The sequence below is a fragment of the Mauremys mutica genome, chromosome 1 (assembly GCF_020497125.1).
Source record: "Mauremys mutica isolate MM-2020 ecotype Southern chromosome 1, ASM2049712v1, whole genome shotgun sequence".
In the NCBI taxonomy this organism is placed as follows: domain Eukaryota; kingdom Metazoa; phylum Chordata; order Testudines; family Geoemydidae; genus Mauremys; species Mauremys mutica.
Genome location: NC_059072.1, coordinates 325,508,663 through 325,525,450, shown reverse-complemented (window position 1 = coordinate 325,525,450; position 16,788 = coordinate 325,508,663). Strand labels below are relative to the sequence as shown.

The following is a 16,788-nucleotide window of genomic DNA, read 5'->3' as shown; positions in this document are numbered from 1 at the left end:
AGTTCAGATAGTCTAGTTCCTCCTGTCTCAGGGAATTTTCCCTGTGGACAAAGACTGTACCCAGGGTTTAAGAATTGCATATCCTGGCCCCACTCCTTCTCAGTGAGCAACAAATACCAATGCTGCTTTTACTGCCTCGGCAAGGCTCACAAATCTGCTAAGCGTAGCATCTGTCAGTCTTTCTTCCCTGAACCCATGAGGGATGAGAGCTTCAACTAAAGAAGCATCTCACAGAGAGGGCCACAGTCAGATTCAAGCTGGGGAGAGCCCCCTTACACTGGACTCAGTTGATGGCACCCATCCAAACAAGAACTCAGGAGCCAAGGTTTCGGTTGCTAATCCCAAAGAACTGCTTCCCAGGGCTTCTCATAAGAGCAAAGGGCACTCTCACAAACATATGGACAGGTGGTGTCATTGAGGTCTTCAAAATCTGCCTCCAAAAGAAAGGATTCCTCCCGGACTCCACCGAAGTTGGGTGAGTCTTTGCATGCAGGTCCTAAGAATTTAGCCTTGCTTAAATCTCAACAACATGAGAGTATGGCTCAAAGATGTACGGCTCCACCAGTGTACTGACTCTGGTGCCGATGCTTAAAACAAAGGATCAGAACCCACCAGCACAGTCTGAGAGGTTCAGGCTTGACACGGCATCAGTACTGGACTGCTGCTGGAAGGGCCCCCTATATCCAACAGTCTCAACTAGAGGAACACTCCTGTGCTCTGGAAAGGTCCAAAACCTTCATCTCCCCAAAAGACATCTTCACATATCCCTGTCTTCAATTCTTTCTTCTTTCAAGTCCATCTTTATTCAGGGATATCCAGACACTGGAGGATGAATCTACCACAAGAGGACGTGACTTTCCCCTATACCTTCTGTGATTAGGAACATCCATCTACCAGTACCGATGGCTCAGCATTTGAGCAAGAACCTGCCTTCTCATTGGCTGAGTTGGAAGTTCCAGACAAACCATTATCTCAACGTATGTGGATTAGTCCAGACAGACTCTAGAACAGTGGTGGGCAACCCATGGGCCGCACGCGGACTATTTGTTTACATTTGCATGGCTGCGCGCAGCTCCCAGCGGCCACAGTTCGCCGTTCCCAGCCAATGGGAACTGTGGGAAGTGGCAGCCAGCACGTCCCTGCAGCCCGCGCCGCTTCCTGCAGCTTCCATTGGCCTGGAACGGTGAACTGCAACCACTGGGAGCTGTGGGCAGCCATGCAAATGTAAACAAATTGTCTGGTGGCCTGCCAGCAGATTACCCTGACGGTCCATGTGCTTCCCACCACTGCTCTAGAAGTATAGAAGACCTCGGTTCTATCTACCCAAATATAACTATCCATGTACCCAGTGCCCTGGGGTCCCCCTGACTGGTTGACCTTTTTCTGCTGGTGTTACTGGCATTCTTGGGGTCCCTATACTAAGCACCCCACATTTATACACAGACTATACCTGCCATCTCCTAGCTAGCAGCTGGTTTTGTCAGAATATGGGGCAGAAGTAGTACACCTCTACCCAGATATAACACGGTCCTCGGGAGCCAAAAAATCTCACTGCCTTATAGGTGAGACTGCGTTATATCAGGTTCAGTCCGGCAGCGTGGCTTGGGCAGGGATTTAAAGGGCCCGGGGCTCCCTGCAGCAGCTAGAGCCTCTGACCCTTTAAATCACTGCCCGAGCCTAGCTGCCAGAGCCCCGGCAGGGATTTAAAGGGCCCCAACCACTGTGAGGAGCCCCAGGCCCTTTAAATCACCGCCGGAGCTCTGGCAGCCAGGCTTGGGTGGAGATTTAAAGGGTGTGGGGCTCCACACTAATTTGGATATAATGCAGTAAAGCAGTGGGGTTCGGGTGGTGCTTTAAAGGGCCCGGGGCTCCCCGCTGCTTTACCGCGTTATATCCAAATTCGTGTTATATCGGGTCGCGTTCTATCGGGGTAGAGGTGTAGTTGATCTGGATCTGATAGTCCTAACTGCTGTCTCATTCTCCTTACCAGATGAGGCAGTTGCTCCTTCACCTTCCCTATCTGATGATCACAGGCGTTATCAGGAGCGTCTGGAGAGAGTGACGTCTTAGCTCCAGATTCCAGTGGAGGAGGTCCAGGACACCCATCACTGGACATCTTACAACCTTCTGGACCCAGTGGGGTGGCCCTTCCAATTAAAGAGGCCATTTTGGAGCCTGCCAGGACAGTGTGGCATATCCCTATTTCCTGTGCCGGTACCCTTAAACAGCTGAGAAATTTTATTATGTACTGGCTAAAGGGTCAGATTTAATTTTTTATCCACCCAGGACCCAATTCCCTGGTGGTGCAGGCAGCCGCAGAACAATTCAGGCTTCAACACCCTAAAACAACTCCATCTGACAAGGCACCAAATGCCTTGACCTTATGGGGAGGAAGGTATATTTATTAGGTAGTTTCCAATTTCAGTTTGCTAACTACCAGATCTTTAGCAAAATTCAATTTCACAAACCATTCCAAATTTGTGGAATTCAAGGATAAACTTTCCCAGGAGGACTGGGGTCAATTCCTAGCCCTCATCAATGAAGGCAAATTGAGGGCTAAGACTCCACTCCAAGCAGTAGTGGACACAGCTGACACTACATCTAGCACTATTGCCAAGCTTTCATCATGATGAAAGAGTCCTAGCTTCATGCTGCAGGGTTCCCCAGAATGATACAAAATACCATTGAGGATCTGTCTATGAATGAGTTCAGTCAGTTCAATGAAAAGATTGACAGATTGCTACACTTGCTTAAGGACTTCAGGACAACCAGCCCCAAAGAGACAGCACCACGAGTAGGTGTATAGGCCCATATCTCTCCCTCAGCTGTTTTATCACTAGTGCTCTTATGAACTGCCATGCAGGTGCCAGCGGATACAAAGACTAAGGTATGTGACTTCCTCTACCTCATCCGTTGCTGCCCACCTCACTCACCTTCCAGGGCTTTCTTTTGATGGGACTCTCAAACAACTTACATCTATTGATGCTGTTTCCTACTGCCCCCAAACTTTTGATGTCCACTTCGCCCACAACTGAAGGGCGATAACAGACAAGTGGGTACTAGAAATAATCCACTGTGGCTGCAGAATCGAGTTCATCTTCCCCTCTATATAGAGGCAGTCAATTTTATGGAATTCTTGCTTCAGAGACCACATCATGCTCTCAGCAACACACCTAACAGGTGGGCAGAACTCTCTAGCGGGCAGTCTTAGCAGGTAGTTCTCCGGGGACTACAAGTGAAAGATACACAACTCTCTCTGAACGACATCTTGCATCAGTGGGGAAAGCCATCTTGGGATCTCTTTGCCTCAGAGACAGACAAGAAGTTAAATCTGTATTGCTCCAGAGCACCATTATGTCAGGGCTCCAGTGGCGATGCCCTTCTGCTTCCCTGGATGGACCATGTGAGGTATGTCTTTCCTCCCATTCCCCTTGTGAGCCAAAAATGGGCTCGTTTCTCCCTGGAGCTACCATTTTTGGCTAACACCCTACTACCTCAAGTTTTTCAGAAGATTCATCAGGATAGGGCCCGGGTCATTCTCATTACACCCAATTGACCCAAACAGTTCTGATTTCTGGACCCCCTCTAAATGTCAGTCTGTCTTCCTTCCCAGAGATGTTCTCCTGAGTTAACTGCAAAATCAGACATTCCAACCTAGATCCCCTTTATCTTACAGCCTGGTATTTGGATAGAACTCAGGCCTGGAGCACTCATGTTGAGAGGCTGTTCAGAGTATTCTCAACCACAGCAGAAATGTCTCCACCAGAAAATGCTACCTAGCTAAGTGGAGGTGTTTCTCTACCTGGATGTTACAGGAGAGGTGTTAGTCAACATTGCCTGTTGTACTCTCGGTTATCCGCATGCGCAAAAAACTGTACAGGCACAGACTAGTGAATACTGCTTGCTACAAATTTCCTATCTCAGGCATAGAGAACACATGTGTATCCATGCATGGAATACTGAGAATGGACAACACATCTTGAAGAACCTCCAGTTATAGGTAAGTAACCTCCATTTTTTCTTTAAGTGGTTGTTCATGTCCATTCAAAGTAGGTGTGCGCGCGCCGCGTGCACGCCAGCTGGAAGATTTTCCCCTAGCGGCGTCCGTAGGGTCGGCCCTGGCGCCCCCCTGGAGTGGCGCCACTATGGCACCCTATAAAGGGGCCCACCGACCCTCCACCCCCTTAGTTCCTTCTTACCGCCGGTGACGGCTAGCTGGAACTTCTCTTGCGCATAGCAAGTTAGCAGTGTCCTATCCTTGTGTATAGTCTGTGTATATAGTTACATTATAGTTAATTTACTTAGGTCATTGTATATACTTCTTGGTAGTTGGGGGGTCCCCCCCCAAGTTTTCGTCACCCGCTGGGGCATGCCCGGGTCCCCCGGGTTTAAACTCTGCAAGGACTGCAGGAAATTCATGCCCAAGAGTGACCCGCACTCTGCTTGTTTGAGGTGCCTCAGAGAGAGTCACCAAAAGGACCGGTGCTTTATCTGCAGAGGCTTCCGCCCGAGAACTCTCAAAGACTTAGAGTCCTCCTGATGGAGGCTGCCCTGCGGCAACCCTTGGACCCGGATCTGGCCGAGGCAGTGCCCAGCACGTCTTCCTTGGTGCGGAGCACCCCGGCACCGGCATCAGGACTTAGGGCCCAGCCCAAGTCATCTAAAACCCGGCACCGGACGGAGTCGGGTCATAGGAAGTCAGCCTCAATGCGGCACCGCTCACCGTCGCTGGTGCCCGCTAAGAAGAGAGAGCCGGTGAGGGAACGGTCACCCCACCAGGACCCGAGGCCGACGCCGTCCGCGGGTGCAAGCGGACAGGCTGGGCTACAGCCCTCGGCTGCTCCGTCGACTCCCGCACCGCAGAGAGGGCGGTCGAGTCCGGATTGGCCTAGATCCCCGGACCTCAGCGGAGACTTGCGCTTCCCTTCGACACCGGAGGCGTTCGAGGCGGCCTCAGACTTGATGGGACTCCCGGCGCCAGCCTCCCCGCACCGTAGGGAGTTGCCTACCGCAGCCCGTCCCCCAGTACAATCGAGGGGCAAGCCGGCCATGCTGTCGCCTCCCTCCCTGTACTGCGCCGCTAAGGTGGCACCGGACCAGCTAAGAGGCTCCCCGCTGCCTCAGCACCGCTTTCCAACGGCACCGGGTGCTGCTCCCCCCAGGTCCTCGTACTCAGAGACTTCAGACTCAGAGGCAGACTCCTACTGCTCCAGCCGGTCGCAGAGCAGGAGATTGGTTTCGGGGGCGAGCCACCAGCGTTACCCACAGTGGCAGCAGCAATGGCATCTGCCCTCGCAGTGGCCGTTTTCGACCCCCTGGGCCTACCACCAGTCGGTAGGCCAGGCGTTTGGTCCTCGATCAAGGTCGGCCTCGGTCTCTTCGGCGTCAGTGGCCCCGGTGCAGCTGCCTCCTCCACCAGCACCGTTGCCGGGCAGGGGTGTGCCATATCCAAGTTCAGCACCCCCTAGCCGGGCAGCGGCACCGGCAACGGCTACAGTTCAGGCTCAGCAGGCACCGCCCGATACGCCAAGCCGCTCACTGGCGACCCCGGTACCGGTTGCGGTGCCGCATTTAGAATCGGAACCGGCCCCGCAGCCACAATACCATGTGCTGCAGGACCCCGAAGGACTGCATGCACCGGAGGAAGGGCCGATCCATGTTATTTCCTCGTCTTCCACCCCGGACGAAGCGGTCTTGGGCATGGCTGCGGCACCGGCCCTGGAGGACACTCGAATCCTCCAACAACTGCTCCGGCGAGCAGCTCAGAGCCTCGCAATCCAAGCTGAGGAAATCGAGGTGGACGTGGACCCTGTAGTAGACATCCTGGCTCCCTCAGGGCCATCCACGGTGGCTCTCCCGGTGATAAAGACCATAGCGGATACGTCCTGCACCTTATGGCAAACGCCAACCTCACTGGCCCCTACTGCCAAGAGAACGGAGCGGCGCTATTTTGTCCCCTCTAAAGGGCACGAACACCCCCCCCCCCGGACTCCCTGGTGGTGGATGCGGCCAACCAACGGGAGCATCAAGGGTTTCAGGGGTCAACACCAAAGAGCAGGGACGCTAAAAGACTCGACCTCTTTGGCAGAAAAGTGTACTCCATGGCAGGCCTACAACTCCGCATTGCCAACCAACAGGCAATTGTAAGCCGATATGATCATAACACGTGTTCAGCCATGTCGAAGTTTACGGAGCTCCTTCCCCAGGACTCGAGGTCAGAGTTTTCGGCCCTGGTGGAGGAGGGGAAGCTGATCTCCAGAACCTCTCTCCAGGCTGCCCTAGATGCGGCGGACTCAGCCTTGCGCACCCTGGCCATGGGCCTGGTCATGCGACTGGGAGCCTGGCTCCAGGTCTCGGGCCTGCCCTATGAGGTCCAGCAGACCATTCAAGACCTCCCCTTCGAGGGGCAGATATTGTTTTCAGAAAAGACGGACAAGCATCTGCATAGCCTAAAGGACTCGCGGGCCACGCTTCGCTCGCTGGGCTTGCATACCCCTGTGACCCAGCGCAGGCAGTTTAGGCCGCAGACGGCCCCACACCCCTACCAGCCTCAGACTCGCCAGGAGCTGGGGCGTAGGTGGGGCAGAAATGGCAGGAGGCGTCACCAATGCCACTCCTCCGGCCAGGCGTCCGGTCAATCGAGACCACCATCGGGGCCTAGACCGTCTATTTGATGGTACGGTCGAGGGCGACCTACCTATTGAGACTCTGGATCCTTCTACCCCTACCTTTGGGTCATGTCTGTCCCCCTTCTACCGTGCCTGGTCCCAAATCACGTCGGACAGCTGGGTGCTCCACACGGTAAAGAGGGGATATTCTATCCAGTTCTCCTCCCTCCCGCCCCACCAGCCCCCCTCCCCGTCCCTCTTCAGGGACCCATCTCACGAGCAACTTCTAAGTCAAGAAGTGAAGTCCCTCATGGAGGCAGGGGCGGTGGAGGAAGTCCCTCGGGAGCTCAGGGGCAAAGGCTTCTACTCCCGGTATTTCCTAATACCGAAGGCGAAAGGGGGCCTGAGACCCATCCTAGACTTGAGGCGGCTGAACAAGTTTGTGCGAAAGCTCAAGTTCCTCATGGTCTCCCTGTCCTCGATTATTCCCTCCCTGGATCCAGGAGATTGGTATGCCGCCCTCGACTTAAAGGACGCTTTTTTCCACATTGCCATAATTCCCCGACACTGTCGATACCTCAGGTTTGTCGTGGCTGACGCCCATCTGCAGTTCACGGTGCTCCCATTCGGCCTGTGCATGGCAGTCGTGGCGGCCTTCCTGTGCAGGCGGGGCATCCAGGTATTCCCCTACCTGGACGACTGGCTCATAAAGGGCCGCTTCAAGGAGCAGGTGGAGACCCAGGTGTCGTTCATCAGGCGGACCTTTCTCAATCTTGGCCTCCTCTTGAACGAAGCCAAGTCCACCCTGTCTCTGACGCAACAAATAGAGTTCATAGGAGCAGTTCTGGACTCCACCCACGCCAGTGCGTACCTTCCGGAATCCAGGTTCCGTGCGATTTCCGAGCTCATCCTCGGACTGCACCGCGCCCCGATTACCACGGCGCGCGTTTGCCGCCGGCTGTTGGGTCACATGGCGGCGTGCACCTATGTGGTAAACCATGCCAGACTCCGGTTTCGCCTGCTACAGTCCTGGTTAGCGACAGTATATCGCCCGGCCAGGGACCCCTTGGACTCAGTGGTGTTCATTCCCCACTTGGTGCTAATCTCGCTGCGGTGGTGGCTCGACCCACAGAAAGTCTGCATGGGTGTCCCCTTCGCTGCCCCTCAATCCTCCCTCTCCCTGGTAACGGATGCCTCGGATCAGGGTTGGGGAGCGCACCTGGGACACCTCAGGACGCAGGGCTTGTGGTCGCCGGAGGACCTCGAGTTGCATATCAATGTCAGGGAGCTGAGAGAGGTTCGCGTGGCTTGTTTGACCTTCCGGTCCCACCTGGCCGGCAGATGTTTCAGTCCTCTCGGACAACACGTCGGCAGTCTTTTATATCAACAAACAGGGGAGTGGATGCTCCTCTCCCCTGTGCAGAGAAGCCCTCGCGCTGTGGGATTTCTGCGTCCACAATGCTACCCACTTGACGGCGTTCTACCTTCTGGGGGAGCAGAACGGTTTGCCGGACACCCTCAGCCACTCGTTCCGGGGTCACGAGTGGTCCCTCCGATGGGACGTGGTATGCTCAATTTTCCAGCTCTGGGGCTTTCCCCAGTTAGACCTGTTTGCCTCGAGGGAAAACAAAGTGCCGACGGTTCTGCTCCCTCCTGGGCTGCAGTCAGGGGTCTCTGTCGGTCGCCTTCCTACAGTCTTGGGGGGTCGGTCTGCTCTACGCCTTTCCTCCGATCCCCCTGATACACAGGGTGATTTTGAAGATTTGCAGGGACCACGCACGGGTAATCCTGATAGCGCCGGCGTGGCCGCACCAACATTGGTACACGTCACTCCTGCACATGTCCGTTCAGGCGCCCCTGACACTGCCCCTGCTCCTGGACCTGATCACGCAGGACCAGGCTCCCTCCGCCACCCGAACCTGGAGTCCCTTCACCTCACAGCATGGATGCTCCATGGCTGAACCCGGTGGAGATGCAGTGCTCCCAGCAGGTCAGACAAGTGCTGCTCAGTAGTAGGAAACTGTCAACTAGGGCCACCTACCTGGCCAAATGGAAGCACTTCTCCATATGGTCGGGTCAGCGAGGTCACAATCCGCTGGGGGTCCCAGTCCCCATTGTCCTATACTATTTGCTCCACCTCAGACAACTGGACCTCTCCCTCTCCTCGATTTGTGTTCACTTGGCGGCCATCTTGGCTTTCCATCTGGGAGAGGGGGGTACCTCGGTGTTTGCGAACCCGCTGGTCGGGCGTTTCCTCAAAGGTATGGACAGGCTATTTCCGCATGTTCGTCAGCCGGCCCCTGCCTGGGACCTGAATCTGGTCCTCTCCGCCCTCTCGGGACCTCCCTTTGAGCCTCTGGCTTCGTGCTCCCTGTTGTACTTGTCATATAAGACCGCCTTCCTGGGTGGTGATCACCTCGGCCAGGAGGGTGTCGGAGCTCAGGGCGTTAACATCCGATCCCCCGTACACTGTCTTCTATAAGGACAAGGTCCAACTTAGACCTCACCCAGCTTTCCTACCCAAGGCCGTCTCACAGTTCCACATGGGTTAAGATATTTTTCTCTCGGTGTTTTATCTGAAACCACACTCTTCCAATGAGGAGCGGAGGTTACATTCCCTGGATGTCCGCAGGGCCTTGGCTTTTTACATCGAGCATACCAAGCCGTTCAGATGCTCAACTCAGCTCTTCATCGCAGTGGCAGATAGGATGAAGGGACTCCCGGTCTCCTCTCAGCGAATCTCTTCGTGGATCGCGACCTGCATCCGGGAATGCTACCGCATAGCTAAGACCCCTGTCCCTCCGGTCATGGCCCACTCCACTAGGGCGCAGGCCTCCTCTGCGGCGTTCCTGGCTCAGATCCCGACTCAGGAGATTTGTAGAGCGGCCATGTGGTCCTCCATCCACACGTTCTCGTCCCACTACGCCATCACGCACCAGGCTAGGGATGATGCAGCCTTCGCTTGTGCAGTACTCCAGTCAGCAGTGATCTCCGACCCCGCCACCTAAGGTTAGGCTTGTGAGTCACCTACTTTGAATGGACATGAACAACCACTCGAAGAAGAAAAAACGGTTACCCATCTTTTGTTGTTCTTCGAGATGTGGTGTTCATGTCCATTCCAACACCCACCCTCCTGCCCCTCTGTCGGAGTGCCGGCAAGAAGGAACTGAGGGGGTGGAAGGTCAGCGGGCCTCTTTATAGGGTGCCGTAGTGGCGCCACTCCAGGGGAAAATCTTCCGGCTGGCGTGCACGCAGCACGCGCACACCTACTTTGAATGGACATGAACAACACATCTCGAAGAACAACAGTTACTAAAAGGTGGGTAACCGTTTTTTCCATGTTTTGTTATGATCCCTGATAGATATAAAAGGGAAACTAGAAATACAAGATGGGAAAGACGCCTTTCTAGGCAATCACTGCAGAAAAGGATCCAGTTGTTATAGTGAATCCCGGATTAAATGAACCAACAGTTAAATACTGTGGCTGAAAAAAAGGGAATATTCCTCTGGGATATATTAGCAAGAGTGTTGTAAGCAAGACATGAAAAGTAATTCTTCCACTCTGCTCAGCACTGATAAGGCCTGAACTAGCTACATGGTAAAATGTAAACCATGGAGGAATATACTAAAATGTAATGACAATAGCTTCTAAACTAAGATATTGAAGTCATGGATTTAGTTGGTTTAAAATTGTAGTGTGTTTTTTTTAATCTTTATTTTAGGTGCAAGAATCTTTATTAACAGTAAAGAAAATGGAATGTGGTGCCGTGGAACTATCACTGAGTTGATTTCTCTGGAAAGTAAAAATAAGGGAAAACAATGTGGTCCAACAAAATACAAAATTTACGATGTTGCAGTGATGCAAGTATTCATGGAAGACTTTGGGAATTCTGAAGTTTTAGTTAGTTCAGGGTATGATTATCTTATCATAACTACATCTATGTTTTTGTGGATAAAAATAGCATCTTGTTCCAAACTGTGGCATGTCAGCTGTTGGTTTCTGATGGGAATATGTACTATAAAGTCCAGTAAAACTACCTTTTCACAAGTTTAATAACTAAATACAAAATGACTGCTGTGTGACTTGCATACAGCCACATGCAGAAAAATATTATATAAAATACATTTCCTCAGAGGTTAATGTATATCTGCTAAGTTACCGTACAAGACATGAATGTTTAAAATTGCAGACCTAGAAAATTCAGTGTCTGAACAAGATACATTTCCATGTTGTCACCTCTTGCAACAATTATTGCAAATATCGTGATAATTGGTGTCTTTCTAAAAGCACTCACTCCTGTAATCATGACTACATGAGAATCTTGGATTTCGTTTAAAAAAAAAAAAAGGTGTCTAGCCCTTATGGTTACAGTGAGAAGTTTGAAAATGTGATGAAATGCATCCTTATGGGTCAAATCAAAAGGTAAATAAAAGGAACCTAAAATGTAGTCTTTGGTTTACAAATCTTTTAAAAAAAAAATCTAATGGTTTTGAGGGGTTGACTTGGTTTTTAAACATTTGAAGTTTGCAATACTGCATTTCTTACAATTGTAACAATAAATTTGTCACTAACAGGCTAGATAGGCAGAATTGTGGTTTTACAGGTCTTAAGAATGAACTGGGAAAACTTAAGTGATGCTGAAGCTTCTTACACTGTTTTTTCTAATGGCATCAAACCTCAAAAAGCATATGGCTATCTACTTTTTTATACATTGGCAACTTTTTAATATCTTGTGCCAATGAAGTCGAATTGAATTTTGCTTGTTTGTCAGTGTATTAAGATGACCCTCCCCAGTTTTAAAAAGACTATTTTCCCTAGTCTCTGAACTGTTCTTGTGGGGGAATGCTTAGCAGGGGTCAGAACAAACATACTTCTTTATACTGATCATCAAATGAAAACTTTTATTTTAAGAAATAATATTCTAGTCTGGGAGCATAACGTAAAATATTATTCCATGGGCATGTTAGTGATAGAAGGGTAAGGGGAAGGGATCATTTGATTTGTAAAATATCTACAGAATCAGAATTTCAGTGGTGTCATCCTGCCCAGCTCCTCTAGTGGAGATAATTGTGTTGTTGGAAATGAGTCAAGTTGGGCATCATTCAAAAGCTCTTTTTCCCATTAACACAACGATGCCAAACATGACAAACCTAGAACAATTATGTGGGTACATATTCAAGAAAATGTTTTAAAATCAACTTTTTAAAAATTATATAAAATTATATGTAAGATGATCTTTGGTAATCCTAAGGAAGTTGGCCTTGGTATGTAGGACTGAAAACAGTGTTGTCTCAGTTTAGGGCACCATTGCTAGACACGTTGTTACACTGATCCTCGTCCACGCATATCTCCGTACAAAGCAGGCCAAACATTTGCAGGGTGGTGAGCATTTGATCATTGCACACAACTATTAGATTAACTAAAGGATTGATTTGGGAGCAAATGGTATTTCATACCTAACTGGTGTGATCAGTCCATCCTCCAAGACCTATCCATGCCAGTTAGGGGAGTGTTTTGGATGTGTTCAATCACCCTGGAGCAGTTCTGTTCCCCAGCAACCATAGGTGCTGACTCCATGGGTGCCTGGCCCCGGAGCACCCACGGAAGAAAATTGGTGAGTGCTGACCACCCAGCGGCACTCCCTGTGGCCCCACCCCCCTGCTCCAACTTGCCTCCACTGTGAGCGCGCTGCTGTGTCCTGCTTCTCCTCCTTCGCAGCCCTTGTGCCGTAACACAGCTGATTTGCGGGGCTGGGGGGAGGAGGAGGAAAGCTGCGTGCTGGGGGAAGAGGTGGAGCCGGGGCAGGGATTTGGGGAAGGGCTCCAATAGGGGCCGGGAGGGGCGGAGTTAGGGTGGGGACTTTGGGGATGGGGTTGGAATGGGGGCAGGGCCGGGGTGGGGATGGGGTGGAGTCAGGGTGGGGAAAGGGGTGGCGGGGCACGGGCACCCACCAGCGCTGGAGAAAGTTGGTACCGCTGCCAGCAACAGGCACAAAAATGGAGTCTTGCTGAAGGCTTGGGTGGCATCTCCCAGAGAGCACTAGAACATACATATCTTAGGCAAAAAATCCAGAGTTTAGTAGCGCCTCTGTCTGTGCCATTGATGGCATGCGAGATAATTTTAGTTTGTCTTCTCATGCGAACTACAAAGAAACTCCACTTAGTGTGAGGCAGCAGCTTCATTATACTGTGTGACAACAGAATTCTTTGAGCAATTATTTGCATGATGGAGCATGTTTCCTGGAAGGTATATGGTTAACTTGTCCTTCATGCGAGTATGTGACGGTAGTTTTTTCACTGTGACTTTACAGATGTTTATAGAGTCAATGATTTTATGTTGGACAGGTGCAGTACCATGGATTTTTTTCTTTCTGATATTTTAATTGATTCCTCTGTAAACGTGTCAAATGCTGGGTCATCATAAATCCAGTATTTTCTCTCTAGCCTCATAATTAAGTGTTGCGCCAGATTTTGGAAGGTGTTAAGAGTTTCTGGTTTGTTGAGTGCTTGTACCTCAGCCACACTATCTGATTGCTACGTTGAAAGGCCTGTACTGGTCATGTTGTCAGCAGATGCTGGCTTAGGAAGACTATGCAAGATATTTGTTAGTTTGCTTTTCTCTCGGCACATAGACATTGTTCCAGGTCATTCAAACATTGATCATGGTACCATGGAGAACTCGTATTTCCCAGAGTCTCACATAGATCAACATCATGCTGAGATCTGAAGACAATTAGGAGATGAGCAAACAATGACCTGTCTGTGGTTAGCTGTGTAATAGTCCTTGCCACCTTCATGCTGACTTTCTTCTTTGCAACTGAGCACATTTTAGTCTCTTCTTGATTGGAGCCCATAGATTGACAGAGCCTTGGATAATTCTTTGGGTTTTGAAGGCTTCATACAAGTCATGACCCAACGTATCCATTCAACTGACACTTTTTTTAAGCTATCTCATCACTGAAAACTACTTCCATTGTGATATTAATGATCTCCAGTCTGTCATATGCTGATGGGTTGCTAGTTTGACTAAGCTCATCCTGCAGCTTTAAAATCACCCTGTGGCATTTAACAGTACCTAATTAGTCTACGGGATGCTTGGTTTCTTCTGGGGAAGTCATCCCATTTGTGCTTAGTGTTTAGTTTGAAATTCAATGGAGTTCTGGGGTTGTCAGGAAATACCGGGAAAGATCATTTGGATGCTTTGTGATGCCATCAACCCCCCAATGACTTGGATTGTTCTGTTTTTGTATTCTAGAGCTTCGTCTGTGCCAAGTGCACATAGGGAACTAGCAACCTTTTAATAACCCAGTTATTCCTCCCATATGTCAGGGCCAGACTTTTCTATACCCCTTCTTTTCAGCAAGGTACCAGGCAATCGTTGCAGGATGGTTGGCTGAACCTAAAGGAAAAAGTATTTCACAAGTCTTATAGTACTGTCAGGTGCAAATTCCAATCAACAGTCTTGATGGATCGAATAAAGAGCAGCAAAGACTCAACTGTCTTCATGAATCACCGCATCATCCCAAAATGTATCCGGTATTGTATTCTGAGCGTTAACTGATAACACAGTACCACCAGTTGATGGCCACAATTTAACTTTGGGGGATGCATGTTTGACATGCCTGTGCTAAAGTATAATTTTAAAAAGTTGATTTTTAAACAATTTTTCAAATATATATCTACATAATTGTTCTAGGTTTGTCGTGTTCATGGGAGCAAGGGCTTTCGAATCATACCCAACTTGACTCATTTCCAACAACACTGTATTATCAAAATTTCCCCCAACCAGAGGACTTGGAATTGGGAGCTGGGGGGAAAGGGTGAGCAAGTCCTCGCTGTCATGCCCTAGAGGGTGACATCATTGAAATTATGATTCTGTAGATTTTTATTAATCAAATGAAACCTCTTAATTTTCTATGAACAACTGCCCACGGAATTACACATGCTCCCAGACTGTGCTGCATTTTTGTACTATCATTGTTTATTTATATTCCCACTAGGATTGGTGGTGTCTCTGTGGTGAGGTCAGAACAAGTTGCTCTACAGAACTTAGTGGTAAATGACTTGTATATGTTTATCAGGAAGCCTGATCCATATATAGAGGCACAGCTCAGGGATATTCCTCCGTTAGCTGTGAAGTGCTCGCTGAAGGACATAGTTCCCAAAAACTCAGTAAGTAAGCACTGTTTGTACAGTTTAAGAAAACAATTTTCATTCAAGTTTTTTATTATGGAAGTTAAAATTAGTCCTATTTTTGCGACTTTCCAAATACCCCCAAAAAACCACAAGGAGAATTCAGAGATATACAGCAATTTTATCAAGTCATATATTAAAAAGATAGGCTTATGGTTATTTTCCAATGTATGTAATGAAAGTTTAATTATTTTTAAGAAATGCCAGTCGCTATGTAATCAGTGTTTTAAAGGATATATTACAATAAAAGTTTTATAGTTCACTGGTTTGGGAGTGGTTCTGGAGATGTCTTTTTTTTCTCACATTCCAAAAAAGAGAAGTATAGAATTGGTTGTCTGATAATTTGGGCCAGGGGCATGTCTCTCTTTTCAAAATTCAACCAAATAGGGAATGGTAAAGAATAGTCCTCTTTTAGAATAGTTTTGTAAATATCTGATTGAGGTTTTCCTTTTTTACCAAAAACCTGGTGCTGCTCACCTTGAAAATAGTCTTGATGTCCTTGATGCTTCCTTCTGTCCAACTCTCCCCACTTGCTACTAACACTTGTTCCTTAAAAAAGGACATAGGTTATAATAATACTTTCTTAATTACTTGCTTTTATTTGTGCTCATTGAGTTAGGAACATTGCACAAGTGAGGCTATGTGGATAGAGATGTTGAAATAATATATCCCTACATTTTTAGGGATATAACTGTAGACAACCTTAAATGGCAGACATTTCAGCTCATATTACACTGATACAATAAGTGGTAACAATTAACTTGCAAGTCTAAATTATTGAAATGACCTCCTCTGCTTGCCTAAGTCTTCAAATTAGAAACACACAGGCTTGGAACAGTGAAGGGAAAACTACAGATTTTGCTCATTCCAACAGTTAAATAAATATGAGAAGTCAGAAAAACCTGTCACCATAAACAAATTCTGAATTTTTTTAATGGTTTATAGTTGGATCATTTCAAAGCCTGGTATTCTGATTTTGCTGATATTATTTGTAACTTGCAGTCAGTGTGAGATCTCAGTTGCTTTAATAATGGCGTAATCAAAAAGAACTGAGTATAATTTAAACTTAAACATTTCCCTTCAAAATTGAAGGGGCATAGTTGACCTGAAAATGCTCCAAAAAGGTCCAACCTGCTTTTGAAGTTTTTTTTTTTTAAATTTTTCCTCACACAAAGGGAAAGAACACGCAGAGGAGAGCAGCATGGTGCAGGGAAAGTGATTATACCAAACTCTGTAAAATGTAGAAAGTGGGGCTGTCAAGCGATTAATTTCTTTTAATCGCACAATAAAAAAATTAATCGTGATGTTAAATAACAATAGAATACCATTTATTTTAAATATTTTTGGATATTTTTACTACATTTTCAAATATATTAATTTCAATTACAACACAATACAAAGTGTACAGTGCTCACTTTGTTTATTTTTGTTTTTTACAGTGCAAATATTTTAATCAATGTATTTTTCAGTTCACTTCATACAAGTACTGTAGTGCAATCTCTTTATCATGAAAGTTGAACTTACAAATGTAGAATTATGTCCAAAAAACTGCACTCAAAAACAAAACCATGTAAAACTTTAGAGCCTACAAGTCCATGAAGTTCAACTTCTTGGTCAGCCAATCACTCAGACAAACAAGGTTGGTTACAATTTGCAGGAGATGATGATGCCTGCTTGTTGTTTACAATGTCATCTGAAAGTGAGAACAGGCATTCGCGTGGCACTGTTGTAGCTGGCATTGCTAGATGCGCTAAAGATTCACGTGTCCCTTCATGCTTCAGCCACCATTCCAGAGGACATGCTTCCATGCTGATGATGATTTTCTGCTTGATAACGATCCAAAGGAGCGCGGACTGACACATGTTAATTATCATCTGAGTCAGATGCCACCAGCAGAATGATTTTTCTTTTTTGGTGGTTTGGATTCTGTAGTTTCCGCGTCAGAGTGTTGCTCTTTTAAGACTTCTAAAAGTATGCTCCGCACCTC

At 48.2% G+C, this 16,788-nt stretch overlaps 1 protein-coding gene across 5 annotated transcripts in view; it reads left to right on the top strand.

Annotated features, from left to right (window-relative positions):
• Window positions 1–16,788, top strand: part of RNF17 (ring finger protein 17) — a 211,164-nt gene that overhangs the window by 85,562 nt on the left and 108,814 nt on the right. For all 5 annotated transcript variants that reach the window (XM_045018061.1, XM_045018034.1, XM_045018044.1 and 2 more), the window contains 2 exons: window positions 10,331–10,520; window positions 14,609–14,780. In XM_045018061.1, coding sequence (XP_044873996.1) covers window positions 10,331–10,520; window positions 14,609–14,780 — 362 coding nt within the window. The remainder of the gene's footprint in view (window positions 1–10,330; window positions 10,521–14,608; window positions 14,781–16,788) is intronic.